This window comes from Ranitomeya variabilis, chromosome 2, assembly GCF_051348905.1.
Source record: "Ranitomeya variabilis isolate aRanVar5 chromosome 2, aRanVar5.hap1, whole genome shotgun sequence".
Classification (NCBI taxonomy): Eukaryota; Metazoa; Chordata; class Amphibia; order Anura; family Dendrobatidae; genus Ranitomeya; species Ranitomeya variabilis.
The window spans coordinates 372,304,196-372,323,447 of NC_135233.1; the positions used below are offsets into that span (position 1 = coordinate 372,304,196).

At 49.1% G+C, this 19,252-nt stretch overlaps 1 protein-coding gene across 1 annotated transcript; it reads left to right on the plus strand.

The window, feature by feature from the left end:
• Positions 1-109: 109 nt before the first annotated feature.
• MRPS18B (mitochondrial ribosomal protein S18B) lies at positions 110-17,343 on the plus strand. The gene is made up of 7 exons (XM_077286006.1): positions 110-206; positions 288-390; positions 16,369-16,466; positions 16,602-16,670; positions 16,747-16,813; positions 16,885-16,944; positions 17,089-17,343. The coding sequence occupies exons 1-7, from the start codon at positions 147-149 to the stop codon at positions 17,289-17,291; spliced, it is 660 nt and encodes a 219-aa protein (XP_077142121.1). The 5' UTR covers positions 110-146; the 3' UTR covers positions 17,292-17,343.
• The last annotated feature ends 1,909 nt before the right edge of the window (positions 17,344-19,252 follow it).

A 19,252-nucleotide genomic window follows, 5' to 3' on the forward strand; every position in this document is an offset into this window, starting at 1 on the left:
TGAGGATGTGGTAGAAAAACGGTTACCAATGCTGAGGCGGGGTTTGTTATTGTGTCCCGTTTTGTTAATAAAGTTTATTGATTTAAAAAAAAAAATTGCTGATTGGCAGGTGTCCTTGCGTTCGGTTTATACCTTTCCTCTCCAAGATGGCGGCCTCCTTGGTCAGGCTGTGTGTGAGCGGTGTGAGAGGAGGGCTCCGGAGCCGGGTAATTAGCCGATGGCGGAGAAGGAGAGCGGGGCGGTGTAGTGGGTGAGGAATGTCCTGTAACTGTGTGTCCTCCCCACAGGCGGCGCTGCCCCCCGGGGTCCGCTCACTGTGCGGCCCCCCGGAAGAGTCTGGCCTGGAGTCTCGTTATAAGGAGCATCCCTGGGAATACCTGAGCAGTGAAGGTAACAGTGAGCCCCCCTCCCTGCTATTGCTCTCTGTTATCAGCCTCACCCACTTTATGGCCTTGACAACAAGTTCTCCACCTGTTCGGTCCTTTTAGGTCACGTGTGACATCTACAGGCGAACTACAACCTCCAGCATGTCCTGACAACCTGCAGTGGGTTGTTAGTGCTTCCTCCTCAAGTCTTTTACACCCGTTTGGGCCTTTTTTTTTTTTTTTTTTTTGCTGAAATCCGAAAACAAAAACAAAAGTTTTTTTTTTTTCTTTTTTTTTTTTATAGACTAATCCCTCAGGTGGGAGAATCTATTCCCGGGACTCCGCTCTGTCAGGGGTCAGGGATCTGTGGCGGGAGGCGCAGGGATCTCCTCAAGTCCTAGCTCTTCTTCCAGGAGCGACGTCGTCATCATTCACACATGGTGTCCAGTCCCTCGTGTCTCTCACTGCCGCCATCCACACATCTTCTGATTAGCCGGCCTGGAGCAACGTCATCATTGCGGGCGGATGTCGTGCTGGGCCGGCTAATCAGAAGAAGAGGCGCACTGGGAAAGGAGGTCTGCAGGGCTCTCGTCCTGTGGCCAAAGATTAACAATATGGCTGTCAGATCACGGTCTGTGCAGATTGCAGCAGCGGAGAGGAGTCTGTCACTGCCCATGCGGAGCGCGGTAGCGGAGAGTCTGTCACTGCCCGTGTGGAGTGCAGTAGCGGAGAGGGGTCTGTCACTGCCCGTGTGGAGCGCGGTAGCGGAGGGGAGTCTCACTGCTCGTGTGGAGTGCAGCAGGGGGGAGGAGTCATTCACTGCCCATGCGCAGCGCAGTAGCGGAGAGGGGTCTGTCACTGCCCGTGTGGAGCGCGGTAGCGGAGAGGGGTCTGTCACTGCCCGTGTGGAGTGCAGTAGCGGAGAGGGGTCTGTCACTGCCCGTGTGGAGCGCGGTAGCGGAGGGGAGTCTCACTGCTCGTGTGGAGTGCAGCAGGGGCGAGGAGTCTGTCATTGACCATGCGGAACGCGGTAGCGGAGAGGAGTCTGTCACTGCCCGTGTGGAGTGCAGCAGCGGAGAGGAGTCTGTCACTGCCCGTGTGGAGTGCAGCAGCGGGGAGGAGTCTGTCACTGCCTGTGTGGAGTGCAGCAGCGGAGAGGAGTCTGTCACTGCCCGTGTGGAGTGCAGCAGCGGAGAGGAGTCTGTCACTGCCCGTGTGGAGTGCAGCAGCGGGGAGGAGTCTGTCACTGCCCGTGTGGAGTGCAGCAGCGGGGAGGAGTCTGTCACTGCCCGTGTGGAGCGCGGTAGCATAGAGGGGTCTGTCACTGCTCGTGTGGAGCGCAGCAGCGGAGAGAAGTCTGTCACTGCCCGTGTGGAGAGGAGCAGCCTGGGACCGAGATGACAGCTCACTTCATTATATTGAGAGCTTTGACGTCTCGGCAGTCGTCCCCATCCTCATTCGCTATACCACTGGTGCTAGGATCAGGACTGTGGAGTCGGTATAAAATGGACCGACTCCTAAAATCTAATATATAAAGCTGAATGTGTGTGTGTATGTCCGGGATTGACATCTGCACCGTCGCAGCTACAGCCACAAAATTTTGCACAGTCACACGTCTGGACCCCGAGAGCGTCATAGGCTATGTTGTGAGGCAAAATTTTAACCCCGCGCTTTCCAATTCACCAAACAATTTTGCCCCTATCTACATAATGGGGAAAAAGTGAAAGGAAAAGTGTTGGAGGCAAATTAACAGCTGCCAGATGTGAACAAGGGGGACTTAAAGAATGAGAGCGATGGCGCCAAAGAGTATATACCATACAGTTGCTAAGGTGGGGCCCCAACATGGGATACTCACCACACACGGGGATATGAACACACACACAAAATGCGCCACACACTACCACGTGCTTGAACACATATACCACCCTCAGCACACATTTCACCACACATACACCAACCTCGCCACATAAAAGTCGAAACACAAAAGTCGCCGCTCAAAACTCGCCACGCGCAAAACTCGCCACATGCAAAACTAGGCTCACGCAAAACTCGCCACACGTGCAAAACTCACCTCATGGAAAACTCGCCACACACAAAACTTGCACACGCGGAAAAATTGCCACATGCACAAAAGTTGCCTCACACAAAACTTACACATACTCAAGACGCACCACACATAAAACACGCCACATGCAAAACTTGCTGCACACAACTTGCTACACTAACCTGTCACATGCAACTCGACACACAAAAAGTTGCTACACGCATGTCGCCACACAAAACTCATCTCACAAAAGTCTCTACATGCATGTCGCCAAACGCAACTCAACACACACAACGTGACACATGAAACTCGCCCTAAAACACACACAAGTCTGGTATTATCCTTCAAAATAAAAATCTGATTAATAAGCAGACAAACTACAAGAGCAACAAATGTACCATATTGGAAATACGGCAGCTGTCAGTCACATGACCTATCTATTATGTGTATGTGTGAGCTAATATATACTGCCAGGGGGGAGGGCTTCCTGTTGGCTGGGGATTTATCAGGCTGCCAATTTAGCTTACAAATACTGAGGTAAAAATACTGACCGAATAACGTTTGTACGAGGTCTAATACAGGAGGAGATGACATACAGGTACATACTATATACAGGGGAGATGACACACAGGTATATACTATATACAGGAGCAGATGTCTCACAGGTATATACTATATACAGGAGCAGATGACTCACAGGTATATACTATATACAGAAGGAGATGACTTACAGGTATATACTATATACAGGAGGAGATGACTTACAGGTATATACTATATATAGGAGGAGATGACAGGTATATACTATATATAGGAGGAGATGACATACAGGTATATACTATATATAGGAGGAGATGACATACAGGTATATACTATATACAGGAGATGACACACGTATATACTATATACAGGAGGAGATGACATACATCAGGTATATACTATATACAGGGGAGATGACATACAGGTATATACTATATACAGGAGATGAGACAGGTATTACTAGATATAGGAGGAGATGACATACAGGTATATACTATATACAGAAGAGATGACATACAGGTATATACTAGTGATGGGCAGTCCGGCTCTTTTTGGTGATCCGGCTCTCATGGCTCCGCTCACCAAAAAGAGCCGGCTCTTTCGGCTCGTGAATCGGCTCTTTTTGGATCCTAAATGGATATCTATTCAGGTGTCTGAAGCTCCGCCCACCTACAGCAGAAACTCCGCCCACTTCCTTTTAGCCAATTAAATTGAAGCATGGGCAGGGTTTTGCTCAGGTGGGCGGAGTTACGCCTCCCGAAGTCCGGGATTTTACGCCCAGTGAGAGCCATTAAGGGATTTTAGTGGCTCTCACTGGTGTGCCGACTCCCATCGTTCACAGCAGGGAGCCGGCTCTTTGTGTCGGCTCGTTCACGAACGACACATCACTACTATATACAGGAGATGACACATAGGTATATACAATATGCAGGAGGAGATGACATACAGCAGGTATATACTATTTACAGGGGAGATGACATGCAGGTATATACTATATACAGGGCAGATGACATACAGGTATATACTATATACAGGAGATGACATACAGGTGTATACTATATATAAGGGAGATGACAAACATGTATATACTGAGGGGAAAATGAGAGGTGTGAGGTGAAAATGAAAAGGTGTGAGTGCAAAATGAGTGAGGGAAAATAGTGGAGTGATCGGAAAATGACAGATGTGAGGTCGAAATGACAAGTGTTAGTGGGGAATGAGGAGTGAGGGGGAAAATGAGGAGTGAAAGGGAAAATGAGGTGTGAGGGAGAAACACCAAGGTTACTTACCGGTAGCCGGTTTTTCCGGAGCCCATGACAGCACACCTGAGAGAGGGGATCCACCCAGTCAGGACAGGAAACCTACTGAAATAAAAGGGCGGCACCTCTCCCTCTTTTCAGTTGATTTTCAGAGCATGAGAGGCCCCCTTGGTTAGTTCACATGGCAATCTACCACCACATTATAATAACAAAAAAACACCCAATTAAAAGTGCGCACCAAAGGGTGAAAAAAGAAGGGAGGGAATATACAGGTGCTGTCATGGGCTCCGGAAAAACCGGCTACCGGTAAGTAACCTTGGTGTTTTCCCGTCTCCCATGACAGCAAACCTGAGAGATTTTTGGAGAAAGGAACACCTTAGGGAGGGACCACCGCTTGCAGCACCCTTCTACCAAATGTAAGGTCAGTAGAGGAAGATAAATTCAGTCGGTAGTGTTTAAAGAAGGTAGACGGTGAGGACCAGGTAGCGGCCTTACATATCTGATCAATCGATACCTCTGCTTTTTCAGCCCAGGAAGTAGCCACGGCCCTGGTGGAGTGATCCTTGATGCCTTCAGGGATCGGAACACCACATGCAGCATAGGATAAGCTAATGGCCTCCCTAATCCACCTGGCAATAGTAACTTTGGACACCCCATGACCTCTCCTGCTACCCTGGAAAGCTACAAATAGAGACTGATCTTTCCTCCACTGACTGGTTAAGGATATGTACTGTAACATAGACCTCCTTACATCAAGAGTATGAAACCTTTCCTCACCTGGATTTCTAGGATTAACACAAAATGAGGGTAATACAATCTCCTGACTCCTATGAAATTTAAGAACTACCTTAGGTAGATAAGCCGGATCTGGTCTTAGAACCACCCTGTCGTCATATATCTGTGTGTATGGAGGACAAAAGGACAGGGCTTGCAAGTCACTCACCCTACGTGCAGACGTTAAAGCTACCAGTAGCACTGTTTTTAGAGTGAGAAATTTTACCGATAATTCTTGAAAAGGCTCAAAAGGACTTTTAGTTAGAGCATCTAAAACCAGATTTAAATCCCAGGGAGGAATTTTCTGAATTACTACAGGTCTAGACCTACTACATGATTTAATGAAACGGGCTACCCACTTATTGGAGGCTAAATTACAATGATATAAAGCTCCTAACGCTGACACTTGAACCTTAAGCGTATTGGTTGCCAACCCTAGTTGTAAGCCTGCTTGTAGAAACTCTAAAATAGCACCCACAGGAGCCTCATCCGACAAAGGTTGTCCTAAAAACTCTAGAAACCTCTTCCATGTCCTACCATAAATTCTCGATGTAATCGGCTTCCTACTTCTCAACAGGGTGGAGACTAGCCCTGACGAGAATCCCTGTCGGCTTAGTAATGCCCTCTCAAATTCCAGGCTGCCAAAAGGAGCCCTTCACTTGAGCGTGGCATACTGGTCCCTGGGTAAGCAGGTCCGGAACTTCTGGTAGGATCCATGGATCGGTTACCTGGATCGGTTACCGACATTTGTCTTAGGAGAGAAAACCATTTGTCTTTTCTGCCAAAATGGAGCAATCCGAATCACTCTTGCCTGCTCCATTCTGATCTTCCTTACTACTACCGGAATTAATGCTATCGGTGGAAACACGTAAGCGAGGCTGAATTTCCACGGTATTTGAAGGGCATCTACTGCAACCGGGTTCCCCCTCGGGTCTAACGAGCAGAACCTCTTCACCTTCCTGTTGTGAAGCGTGGCAAATAAGTCTATTACCGGTTTGCCCCAGGCCTGCACTATCTGTTGGAATACCCTGGGATTCAGCGACCATTCTGCCTGTCTTAGCTTTTTGCGACTTAAGTAGTCCGCTTTCGTGTTTTCGACCCCCTTTATGTGCAGAGCTGTGAGGGACAGTAGGTGAGATTCTGCTAATTGAAGAAGCACAGATGTTGCCCCCATAAGTGAAAGAGACTTTGTTCCCCCCTGATGGTTGATATAGGCTACTACTGCGTAATTGTAGGACATAACTCTGGTATGACAACCCTGAAGGATAGGAAGGAAATGTCTTACTGCCCTTTCTACAGCCCATAACTCTTTTATATTGGATGTCTGATGTTTCTGTATGGGACCAGGATCCCTGTATCGAAAGGGTCCCTAGATGTGCACCCCATCCTGTACCACTCGTGTCCGTTGTGATCACGTTTTCTATCAGAGTTAGCCACTGAACCCCTGAGCTCAAGTGATCCCTTACTGAACACCAGACTAGGGAATCTCTAACGCCTACTGGAAGGTGAATTTTTCCCTCCAAACGCCCTTCTAACAATCTTTGTGTTGACAGGACCTCCCACTGTAATTGCCTCAGGTGAAAATGTGCCCATTTTACAGCGGGAATACAGGATGTTAGTGAACCTAGCAGGGACATCGCCTTCCTCAGTGTCATTACAGGCTGATGTATCGCCAATTCCACAAGACTTTGTATTTTGGATACCTTGCTCTCTGGCAGGAGACAGAGTTGGCGCGTGGAGTCCAGAACCAACCCCAGGAAGGACTGAACTTTCTCTGGTGTTAATCTCGACTTGGCAACATTTATTTCCCAACCTAACACTGCTAGGGTCGTAGTCACCTCTTCTATTTGTGCAAGACAGTGATCCACTGATCTGCCTGTTACAAGGAAGTCGTCTAGGTACTGAACAATGACTATGTCCCGGGAACGGAGGAAGGACATGACCTCTGACATTAATTTTGTAAATATTCTTGGCGCTATCGATAGACCAAATGGAAGGGCAGCATACTGGTAGTGTTTGAGTTGCCCTTGGACAAACACTGCTACCCTCAGAAATTTTTGATAGTCCCGATGAATTGGGAAATGGTAGTAAGCATCTTAAGTCTTTAGCTGTCATGAAGCAGTCCGGGAACAGCATCTTTATCGCTGAGTTTACCGACTCCATCTTGAAGGAGTAATTTATTATTGATCGATTAAGTTTTCTTAAGTTGACAATAGTCCTTAGCGAGCCATCTGGTTTTCGTATCAAAAAGAGAGGGGAATAAAAACCTTCTCCCTCCTCTTCCCTTGGAACTTCTGCTAGGACCCGTTTTAGAACTAGCCCCAATACCTCTGTTTCCAGAGCTAGCTGTTCCTCCGGAAGTTTTCTGTGTGGTGTCAACACAAAAGTCTGTCGAGGTGGATGAATAAATTCTATTTTTAGTCCGTCGCTGACGACACTTAACGCCCAATGGCTGGGGGAAATACTTATCCAGGCGTAAAGAAAGAAAGAGAGCCTTCCCCCTACTTCTGACTTGGCGTCATTGGGAGGGCTTTTTGTCGATGTGGAGGGGCCCTTAAACATGTACCCAGATCCTTTTCTATCTCTATAGTCCCAGTTCCTTCTATCTCCCAGAGGGCGACCTCTATTAAATTTTCCCCTCCGAAAATAAGGCCTTCTGATATCCACCGGAAAGCGAGGAAAACCTTTTTTCTTGTCGCCTGCTTTTTCTAAAATGTCCTCCAGCTTCTGACCAAAGAGGAATTTGCCGTCGCACGGAATGGAACAAAGTCTGTTTTTTGAGGGTAAGTCCCCTGGGCACCCCTTTAACCACAAGGCACGTCTTGCCACATTAGACAATTCCGCTGCCCTAGCTGCCAGTCTTAGAGTCTGCTGAGGAATCTGCTATGAAAGCTGCCTCTCCTTGTGCCATTGCCATATTGGCTAGGACCTCTTCTCTCGGCACTTTAGATTTCAACTGATCCTCTATTTGTTGCAGCCAGCCAATAAGGGAGCGGGCAACACATGTTTCGGCTATTGCCGGTTTTAGACCTCCTGCGGCTGCCTCCCAGGTATGTTTTAAAAAAGCATCCGCTTTTTTGTCTTAGGGTATGTGCACCCATCCGGATTTCTTGCAGAAATTTCCTGAAGAAAACCGGAAATTTTCTGCAAGAAATCCGCATTTTTTTTTTTTCCCGTTTTTTTAGCATTCTGCAAGCGTAATTAGCTTGCAGAATGCTAAAGTTTTCCAAGCGATCTGTAGCATCGCTTGGAAAACTGACTGACAAGTTGGTCACACTTGTCAAACATAGTGTTTGACAAGTGTGACCAACTTGTTACTATAGATGCTGCTTATGCAGCATCTATAGTAAAAGATAGAATGTTTAAAAATAATAAAAAAAATAAAAAATGGTTATACTCACCCAGACGATCTCCTCAGCGGCGTCCGTTCCTATAGATGCCGGTGTGGTTCAGGACCTGTGATGACGTCGCGGCTTGTGATTGGTCGCGTGAGTCACATGTGCGGTCACGCGACCAATCACAAGACAGTGACGTCATCACAGGTCCTGAACCACACCATCTATAGGAACCGAAGAGAGAGCATGCACCGGAGAGGCGGGAACACTTCGGGGTCCATCAAAGGGTGAGTATAGGACTATTTTTTATTTTAATTCTTTTTTTTTTTTGACCAATTATATGGTGCCCAGTCCGTGGAGGAGAGTCTCCTCTCCTCCACCCTGGGTACCAACCGCACATAATCTGCTTACTTCCCGCATGGTGTGCACAGCCCCGTGCGGGAAGTAAGCAGATCAATGCACTCCTAGGTGTGCGGAATCCCCGCAATTCCGCATTTTTAATGAACATGTTGCTTTTTTTTCCGCGATTTTTCCGGAACATTTGCACAAAAAATGCGTAATACCCTGTAAATAATAGGAGGCATATGTAAGCGTTTTTTTCGCGTTTTTATCACATTTTATAGCGAAAAAACGCGAAAAATCCTGAACGTGTGCACATGGCCTTAAGGGTCTCTTAGGACGCCTGAATCCTCTAAGGGTAGGGATGACTTTTTAGATGACCTAGCCACCGCACCATCAATCTTAGGGGCTTTATCCCATACTTCTGAATCCTTTTCCTCAAAAGGATATCATCTCTTAGAAGCTGAGGGAAGACTACCAGACTTCTCAGGCTTCTTCCACTCTTTTTCTATAAGGGCTTTTACTTTAGTATTAACTGGGAAGGTACGCTTCCTCTTCTCCTCCAAACCACCAAACATAACGTCCTCTACCGATCTAGACGCTTTCTCATCCTTAAGGCCCATTGTACCCCTAACTGATTTCACTAGTTAATCTGTGTTCTCAGTTAGAAAGCATGGTCGACCCCCAACATCGCTATCTGAAGAGGAGCCAGAGAACACAGAAGAGGATGAACCGGGAGACGGAGGTCCCTCTTGATATTCCTCGTCAGACTGAGAGGCACCAGAATCCGAAAGTCTCTAGGGCTTTGTTACTTTTCTTTTTAAGGACTGATTTTAAAGACCCTTTAACCTCTGCCCTAATCATGGCCCTGAGGCTAGAGGCAAAGTCGGGATTCAGCCTGAATAGTCTTTTGGATACAGTCTGCACAGAGGCTTTTCCAGGTCACCACCTGACAGCACCATGGAGGACGTCCTTCTCATCCGCAGTGGGACAGGAAACCACAAGAGTTCAAAAGGACCCTCCCCCTTCCACCCTTCAGTGTTTTTTCCTGTCCCACTGTGGATGGGAACGACGAGAGATTCGCCTATCCCTACAGAGAGTGTGGATTGGGGGGGCTCGGCCTCTTCCTTCCCGCTGTGTATACTCTGTGAGCTGACACCCAAGTTATCGGGTCCCTCAGCTTCTACCAGTGTAGCGCTGCTCCTGGTAAAGAGGTCGCTTCCCCCTGTTGGGGGCTCTCGACCTCGGAGGATGTCCCGCATGTGTACCTGCTTGTCGCTCCTGCAAGGGCGCACCCTTAGCAAGTGATTCCGGAGCCGGGTGGTACGCAGAGACCTCGGGACGCTGGCCGGGCGCTGGAAACATGGCGGCCAGTAACTTCCGGTTCACCGCGCCGTGCATCACTTCCGGGTCACGGCCGGGAACAATGGCGGCATCCTCTTTGCTCCTGATGAGGAGTGGGGACTTAAAGTATATAAGGTAGGTAGCGCAGCAGCGGCGGAGGCGTCTGCTATGGAGGATCCAAATTCTATGGCTGCGGCGAGCGCAGAAGTGCCGGGGTCTCAGGCACATGTGAGTTCACCTTGCGGTGAGTTTTATTTTGGCCCCTATAGAATATCCATTTAGCGATATTCTTATTTATTTTAGGGACATACTTTATCGGGAGAGAAAAGAAGGAATAGGAAATGTCCGTTATGTGCCTCGAAGCTTGGCGTCTCCTGGCAGAAACCTCTCTGTGAGCCCTGCACTGCCCGTATTGTGGGGGAGGAGCAGGCCTCCCTAATAACGAGCATGAGAACTATGGTTAGGGAAGAAGTGCAGGCTTCAATATCTAACCTTTCCACTCCCCTGTCGACCCAGTCTGATTACCAGGATCTTCCCAGGTCCAGGAAGAGACAGAGAGAGTCTGACCTGTCATCTGAAGACAGTCCCTTAGACTCTGAGATGGAGGAAGAGGAAGTGTGCAGAGACCCTCCTCAGAGGGGAAAGAAATACTTGTTCTCTTCTAGCGATATAGAGGAGCTTCTGGGAGCTGTGAGACAAACCATGCAGATCGAGGAGCCTTCAACCTCTAAATCTGTCCAGGATGAGATGTTCGGGGGCTTGCGTTCACAAACGTCAAAGGTCTTTCCGGTTAATGCCCACATTCGGTGAGTCCGAGCCGGCTGGTCTCTAACCTTGTCTCAGTTAGCAGCCATTAACCTCTTCATCACCTCTTCCCGCAGTTCAATGATTTTGGAAGAGTGGGAAGAGGCAGAGAAGAGGATCTCCATTCCAAAAGACTTTAGGCTACGTCTTCCTTTTGACCATGAGGAGGTCAAAGATTGGGAAGATATACCGAAAATTGACATCCCACTAGCAAAAGTATCAAAGAGGACTGCTATACCATTTGAGGACTCCTCAAACTTGAAGGAGCCTATGGACAGGAAGGCAGATGGCCTCCTTAAAAGAGCGTGGGAGAGTTCGGCCGCAGTGATCCGCACAAATATAGCGGCAACATCTGTGGCGAGAGCAATGCATCTATGGGTCGACGACTTGAAAGACCAGTTGTCAGCAAAGGCCTCGAGGGAATCTATTATAAAAGCTATCCCTTTGCTAAAGCTTGCAACAGGGTTTCTCGCAGATGCCACGGCAGAATCTGTGAGATTCACAGCTAGAGGCCAATCATTGTCGAATGCCGCCCGAAGGGCCATATGGTTAAAAAATTGGTCGGGGGATGTCCATTCGAAGAACAAATTATGTTCCATTCCCTTTTCGGGGGGCAGGGTCTTTGGTCCCATATTAGATGACATACTGGAAAAAGCTTCTGATGAAAAGAAGGGGTTTCCAGAAGAGAAGAAGAAAAAATTCCAGCCCTTTCGTATGCCCTATTACAGTCAAAGATCAGACTACAGGGGTAAGGGTAAGCAGGGAAGATGGAGCTACCAGAAAGGGGGAGAAAATAGGAACTGAAATAGAGATCCTGGTCCCTCGAACCCTAGGTCAGAGTTCCGGAGAAAATGACGCCACCAGGATAGGGGGACGGTTGCTAGATTACCTAGAGGAGTGGGAGAAAATTACCACAAGCCCATGGGTCCTTCAGGTTATATCTCAGGGGTACAGGATAGAATTCAACTCCCTTCCCCGAGAAAGATATTTTGTATCCAACGCCCGTCTCTCTTCAGTCTCTCCAATGTGGTCGGACGTACAGGATCTCCTCCGGATGGGGGCGATATCTCCTGTGCCTCCTCACCAAATAGGAACAGGTCACTACTCGGGTCTCTTTTCTATAAAAAAACCCCTCAGGAGAATCCCGGACCATTATAAATCTCAGGCCTCTAAACAGATGGCTAAAATACAAGAGGTTCAAGATGGAGTCCATCCGCTCCACAATTCCCCTTCTAGGAAAAGACGTGGTAATGTGCACTTTAGACTTAAAGAGTGCATATTACCACGCGCCAATATTTCCACATCATCAGAGATACCTGAGATTCGCGGTAGAGAAGGAAGGAGAAGTATTCCATTATCAGTTTCGTTGCCTTCCATTTGGATTGGCGTCGGCTCCAAGAGTTTTCACAAAACTCATCATATCGTGTCTTACCTCAGGAGACGAGATATCACGATAATACCATATCTCGACGATTTCCTGTTGGTAGCAGACTCTGTAGGGCAACTCAAGGTCGATTCTCAGTTGGTGATCTCCACACTGCAGAAGTTAGGATGGGTGTTGAACTGGGAAAAGTCACACCTAACTCCAAGATCAAGAAGACAGTTCTTAGGGGTCGTGTTGGATTCGAAGATCAGAAAATCATTCCTTCCGGACAAAAGACGATCCGATCTGATAAAGAAGATTCGACAGTTTGCAAAAAATCGGGTGACAATAAGGGATGCAATGAAGATCTTGGGCATCATGACAGCTTGTATCCCATGTGTCAGCTGGAGTCAATTCCACTACCGTCAGTTACAAAGGGCGGTTCTGTCATCATGGGACAGAAGACAGTCTTCGCTGGACAAGGAGTTTCTTCTGTCTCATCGGGTCAGACAATCCCTACGATGGTGGACGGTGTCAGAAAACCTCCGGATGGGCGTCCCTTGGATCCAGACTCCGGCAGTCACGGTAACAACGGACGCGAGTCAACAGGGCTGGGGTGGCCAGGTTCTCGGAAGATTCTTCCAGGGACAATGGAATCCAGAAGACGGCAGCAATTCCTCAAACCACAGAGAGCTGCATGCGGTTTGGAAGGTGTTGCATTCAGCCCGGTTCTTGCTAAAAAACAAACACCTGAAGATCTTTTCGGACAACATGACCACGGTGGCCTTTCTTCGTCATCAGGGAGGGCCAAGGCACCCGAAGCTACAACAGCTGGCCGATCGAATTTTCACCTGGGCAGAAAGATCGGTACTTTCGGTTTCAGCGGTTCACTTAGAAGGCTCAAGAAACCAGATTGCAGACTTCCTGAGCAGAGAGAAACTGTCACCCACAGAGTGGGAATTAAACAGCAAAGTCTTCGATACCCTGTGTCGACGCTGGGGAACTCCGAGAGTGGATCTCTTTGCGACCAGAAGGAATGCAAAAGTGACAGCGTTCTATTCTCTGAATCCTCAGGAGAACCCGACAGGAGTGGATGCCCTCTCCCAGTCATGGAGCGAAGATCTGCTATATGCCTTTCCCCCTCTAGCTTTAGTACCGAGGGTCCTCAGGAAAATATTCGAAGACAGAGCTCGAGTGATCTTGGTGGTTCCCTTCTGGCCCGGAAGAAGCTGGTTCCCTCTCCTAAGGAAACTAGCAGTAGACGATCCTTACCATCTCCCGGAGTTAAAGGACTTACTTTTTCAAGGTCCGGTTCTTCATCAGAACCCAGGAAATCTACAGTTAGCTGCATGGATCCTGAGCGGCAGATCCTGAGAACAAGGGGCCTATCAGAAGAAGTAATCTCTATCCTACTAGCAAGTAGAAAACCAGTGACTTCAACAATTTACCTTAAGATTTGGAAAAAATTCTGCAGCTTTTGTGGAGATGCAACAATCGATGTTGATTGCCCCTAACATACCTAAGATTCTGGATTTTTTACAGCAGGGATTCAGGAAAGGGCTTAAACCAAGCACCTTAAGAGTCCAGATATCAGCCCTCAGTGTATTCTATGATACTTCTCTGGCCGCTCATCCTTGGATCGCTCGGTTTTCCAAGGCGGTTACGAGACTTAGACCCCCAATCAGAAACACTGTCCCTCCTTGGGACCTTAACTTAGTCCTTAATGAGTTATGTAGGGAGCCCTTTGATATTAAGAAAGATATTAATATTGCTAATCTTTCCCTTAAAACAGTTTTTTTGGTAGCCATTACATCGGCCAAAAGATTAGGGGAGCTCCAAGCCCTGTCCATCCAGAATCCTTATCTTCAGGTATTCGATGATAGGCTGGTTTTAAGACTTGACCCAGGGTTCCTTCCCAAGGTTGCCTCAGTTTCCAATATAAACCAGGAGGTGGTACTTCCATCTTTTTGCCAGTTTCCTAGGAACCAGAAAGAGTCCTTTTTCCATAACCTAGACGTCAGAGAAACAGTACTTAAATATCTAGATATGACTAGGACCTGGAGGCAGGATAATAATCTCTTCATCCTTTATGGGGGTCCTAATAAAGGGAAGAAAGCCTCAAAATCCACCATAGCCAGATGGATTCGATCCGCTATTAGTGTAGCCTATCAGGCCCAGGGAAAGAACCCCCCAGAGGTCCTGAAAGCTCACTCGTCTAGGGCTATATCCGCTTCCTGGGCAGAAAAAGGGGGGGCTTCAATCGATCAAATTTGCAGAGCAGCATCTTGGTCTAATATTAGCACCTTTTCAAAACACTACAAATTAGACGTAGTTTCTTCTCAATTACCGTTTGGCAGGAAAGTGCTTCAAGCGGTAGTCCCACCCTAGAACCAGGAGGTTTCCTTTGGTACTTCTCCATGGTGCTGTCAGGTGGTGACCTGGAAAACAGTAATTAGTCTTACCGATATATTTCCAGGAATCCATCCTGACAGCACGGATAGTTCCCTCCCTAATATCTGTTATACTTATGTGAAGTAACATTTGTACTAATCTTGTTATGTTCAAAATAAATGTTTCTGTTTGCATCCATCCAGACCTGTTACTTTGAAAAATCACTGAAGGGTGGAAGGGGGAGGGTCCTTTTGAACTCTCGTGGTTTCCTGTCCCACTGCGGATGAGAAGGACGTCCTCCATGGTGCTGTCAGGATGGATTCCTGGAAATACAATTATCGGTAAGACTAATTACCGTTTTCTGCCATTGGACTGCTAGCGGGGCTTTACAGAGGGCACATTCTTTGTTCTTTGACTTGGCACTAGCCTTCCTCGGCGCCTGACAAGTAAGCAGAGAAATGTAGCCCGTTACCACCAATGTGACATTCACGAAGATCACTCACCACCCGCTGACACGCAAGGGTACCGGATTTTGAGGCCGATCTGGAATACGGATAACGTCCCTCCTAGAAGCTGAGGAATCCTGTGACTTTCGATCCGGACGACTGCCGCTTCTCCTCTTAGTATGCTGGTGAGCAGACCTAGCACCTGGTAAGATCTCTTGCTGCTGCTGCTGCTGCTGTAGCAATGGCTGTTGTGGGTGCTGCTCCATACAATCCTCCATAGTGGAGCTGTGTAGATGTGAGCACTTCCACTGTGGACTCACCCCCTTTTGAAGGGTGATCCACTCTGCTCACCGCCTCATCCGGTTCAGAAATTGCTCCTCCCCCGCCTCTGCGCTCACCAGGAGACCGCCAGAAGATCCCTGTGACCTGGCCAGCGTTAGTCTATGGGCGCCACCATCTTGGATCCGGCGCGCAGCAGTGATGTCACGCGGGCACGCCCATTCCCAGCGTGCCCTGCTCGCAACGCCTGCCGTGCACCCGGAAGCTAGGCCCAGGGCCGAAGGCAGCAGCAGAGGGGGCAGAGAGCGGCGTGGCAGCCGCAGAAGAGCCACAGGACTCCGGACTGCGCTGACCCGACGCCCGCACGTGCGCAAAGGCCCCAGGACCTGCGAACGGCGCTTCCACAGCCTGAAGGCCGGCATACAGGCGCTCTGCCTGTTCTTCCAGTGCCGGGACAGGAGTGGGTGAGTCTTCAAAACCGCCGTGATTCCAGAACTAGGGCTCCTATCAGGACAGGAAACCCAACTGAAGCGAGGGAGAGGTACCGCCCTTTTATTTCAGTAGGTTTCCTGTCCTGACTGGGCGGATCCCCTCTCTCAGGTGTGCTGTCATGGGAGACGGGAAAAATGAGAGATGTGAGGGGGAAAATGAAAGATGTGAGGGGGAAAATGAGAGGCGTGATGGGAAAATAAGAGAAGTAAGGTGCTATAACTAACAACAGATATTTACTATGCCCAGGCAACGCCGGGCTCTTCAACTAGTATATAATATATTGGGTGCAGTAGTTCAGTGCAGGATGTACTGTAAATGTTTCCATAATAATTTGGAAAGTTATGAAATGTCCTATAAATGTCTCTTCTGTTCCTGATCTCGGCTTTTAGCTGAGATGAATCTGTGCTGTACTTTCTGCACATGCTCAGTAGTGACAGGCACTGTGGAGTCAGAAGTCTCTGAAATTGAGGAGTCGGAGTCTGTGGTTTTGCTTACTGACTCCCAGCCCTGGATAGGACATGCTGGGAGTTGTGGTTTTTGCACACCATGTGAGTTCTCCGCGGCTTTGCATTTTCTTATTTCTCCCCACTCTGTAGAGTACTTGGAGCGTTATGAACAGAGATGTGTCTGGACCGGTTACAGAAGAAATCACAAGGGACCGATCCCCCCGCAGAAAACACGGAAAACCTGCATTGTGAGTGATTGGAAGTTTCCACACATGACGCGTTCATCATTAGATACGTGGCTGCTCAGCAGCGCCACTCTTGTGTATAGGCCCTGCCTGGTATTGCTACTCGATATGCAGTAAGCACTTTGTATTTTCTTGTAGAGAGGAGGTAAAGTGTGCGGCAATCCCTGCCCCATCTGCCGGGACCAGAACCTTGGTGTGGATTACCGGGTGAGTCTCCTATGGGTGCGGTGACCTCTCCCAATCCAGCCCAGGCCGATGATTTCCATTTCCATTGTTTCCGCAGAACGTGAAGTTATTGCAGCAGTTTATCTGTCCGCACACGGGAGTCGTGTATGACCCGACCAGAACAGGTTTGTCTTGTTGTAGAGCGCAGCGCGGCCCGCAGGCGGACGCCCATAGACGTAACGTGTCTATCTCCTAGGTGTGTGCATGAAGCAACACAAGCGGCTCGTGAAGGCCATAACTGAGGCCGAGGACCACGGTGAGACGATGCTACGTGAGAATCTGCATGGCCACCACTCGTGGTCATATAGTGACTGCAGACTTTATTTCAACCCCTTTAAATAATTTTTTGAGATGTATAAAATTGCGCCTGACAACGTACCGTTCCCCTCCTAATCCGCAGGTCTCCTGCCAGTAATGATACAGAACAAGGACATCACCTTCGGAGACTACTCGCGGACGCACAGTGCGGTGTCACAGACGCCTCCACCCCCGCCGGGCCTGTGGTATTCCTGGTACGAGTGGCAAGAGCCATCCGAGAAGGACGTCACCAAACTCCAGAAGCTGTACAAGCCGTACTGGAAACAGATGAGGGGGGAGCAGTGACCGCCGCTTTATAGTTTTGTATGAAATAATGAATAAAATGCAATGTCTGGAAGTAACGAGGTGTGTAATGGCGCCATACTGCGGACACCACGCGTCTCTGGGCTGCAGCGTATAGGGCAATGTCGGTCCCTTACAGTATTGCTGCCGCTATAGCAGTGATTTTCCTACCTATAGGCCATGGTGCTTGTAGACAGATAAATCCAGTGCTCATTAATTTATAGGGTAAAGTTTGGCGGTGGGTGGGGGAGACCTTCCAGGGAATCGCAGAATTTCTCATCACTGATATAAATGAAGAGGAAATGGAGACGCATTTGCCGTAGTAGGACGTGCGGGTGATCGGGGATTATCCCCTTTGGAAATCACCATAATAGGGTTTTTGACAAGTATAATAAATGCAGAAAAGTACCTGTGTGTCAGTGAGGGTGTGTAATAGGTCAGATGTAACTTATTTCTCATTAATGGGGGTGTTCATTACTTTGCAAAACCTCCGATATGGCCTGACCTGTTATAGTACTGACAAAGCTCAAAGGGAAGGAGAACGGCTCCCGTCATTTTTCATTCAATTACTGTCATTAAGCAGAACACAGATCAGCTACTTACACTGGACTTGTATCTGCTGCCCAGCATGTAAAACACAATCCACACAGAAAGGGGATGATGGAGATGAGAATCACGTGATATCTGTGCTTCCTCAGATCTATTATCACTTGTATTAATCTGGCCATACACAAGATGGCTGTCCGACATGGGAGCGCCTGCTCTGCCGCCTCCTTTCTGACATGGGAGCGCCCGCTCTGCCACCGCCTTTCTCAGACATGGGAGAACCCGCTCTGCCGCCTCCACTCAGACATGAGAGCGCCCGCTCTGTCGCCTCCTCTCTGACATGGGAGCTCCCGCTCTGTCGCCTCCTATCAGACATGGGAGCGCCCGCTCTGCCGCCTCCTCTCTGACATGGGAGCACCCGCTCTGCCGCCTCCTCTCAGACATGGAGCGCTCGCTCTGCCGCCTCCTCTCAGACATGAGAGCTCCCGCTCTGTCGCCTCCTCTCTGACATGGGAGCGCCCGCTCTGTCGCCTCCTCTCTGACATGGGAGCGCCCGCTCTGCCGCCTCCTCTCTGACATGGGAGCGCCCGCTCTGTCGCCGCCTCTCTCAGCCATGGGAGCGACCACTCTGCCACCTCCTCTCTGATATGGGAGTGCCCGCTGTGCTGCCACCGCCTCTCTCAGACATGGGAGCGCCCGCTCTGTCGCCGCCTCTCTCAGCCATGGGACCGCCTGCTCTGCCACCTCCTCTCTGATATGGGAGTGCCCGCTGTGCTGCCACCGCCTCTCTCAGACATGGGAGCGCCCGCTCTTCTGTGTTCTCTGAGAAAGCAGTCTGCAGACACGTTGGCCGGTGTCTTATCTCTGGGAGAAGAATACATACAGAATCGACATTTCTCCTTCGCCTCATTGGGGGACACAGACCGTGGGGTGTATTCTGCTGACACTAAGTGATACAAAGAAAGTTAGCTCCTCCCCTGCAGTATACACCCTCCTGCTGGCTCTCAGCTAACCAGTTCTTGCTTAGTGTCCGTAGGAGGCATTCAGACCCAAAGAACTCTCTTCACTTTTACCTTTTACAACGGACGAATGGGGCAACGGATTCTTTCATGTTCCGATCTCCCCCGAACCAACAACAGGCGAGCAAGGGAGTCTTACCTCTCCGTATCCTCTCCTGCGACGTGGGATGCCACTGCCTGAGCTGATTCTAGGGGCGACGGGCCCCTTCAAGGGCACCGATCTCCCCCTCCCTTATCAGACGAGCACTGGTGTGTCACCTCCAGTATCCTCTTCTGCAGCCAGGCCTATTGCTGGACATTCAGCCCTGCCCACCAGGTTTTACCCTCGGCTGTTCAGAGGCACTCTCCAGCGTGGCGTCCGAGCAGCCCCCACTGCACCACCACTATTAAGAGCGGATG

Excerpts from the sequence above, each read along its gene's own strand:
- MRPS18B (XM_077286006.1), top strand. The coding sequence starts at position 147 with ATGGCGGCCTCCTTGGTCAGGCTGTGTGTGAGCGGTGTGAGAGGAGGG. Across the intron at positions 391-16,368 it reads GGAATACCTGAGCAGTGAAG|AGTACTTGGAGCGTTATGAA; the intron begins GTAACAGTGAGC and ends CCCACTCTGTAG. Across the intron at positions 16,467-16,601 it reads AAACACGGAAAACCTGCATT|AGAGGAGGTAAAGTGTGCGG; the intron begins GTGAGTGATTGG and ends ATTTTCTTGTAG.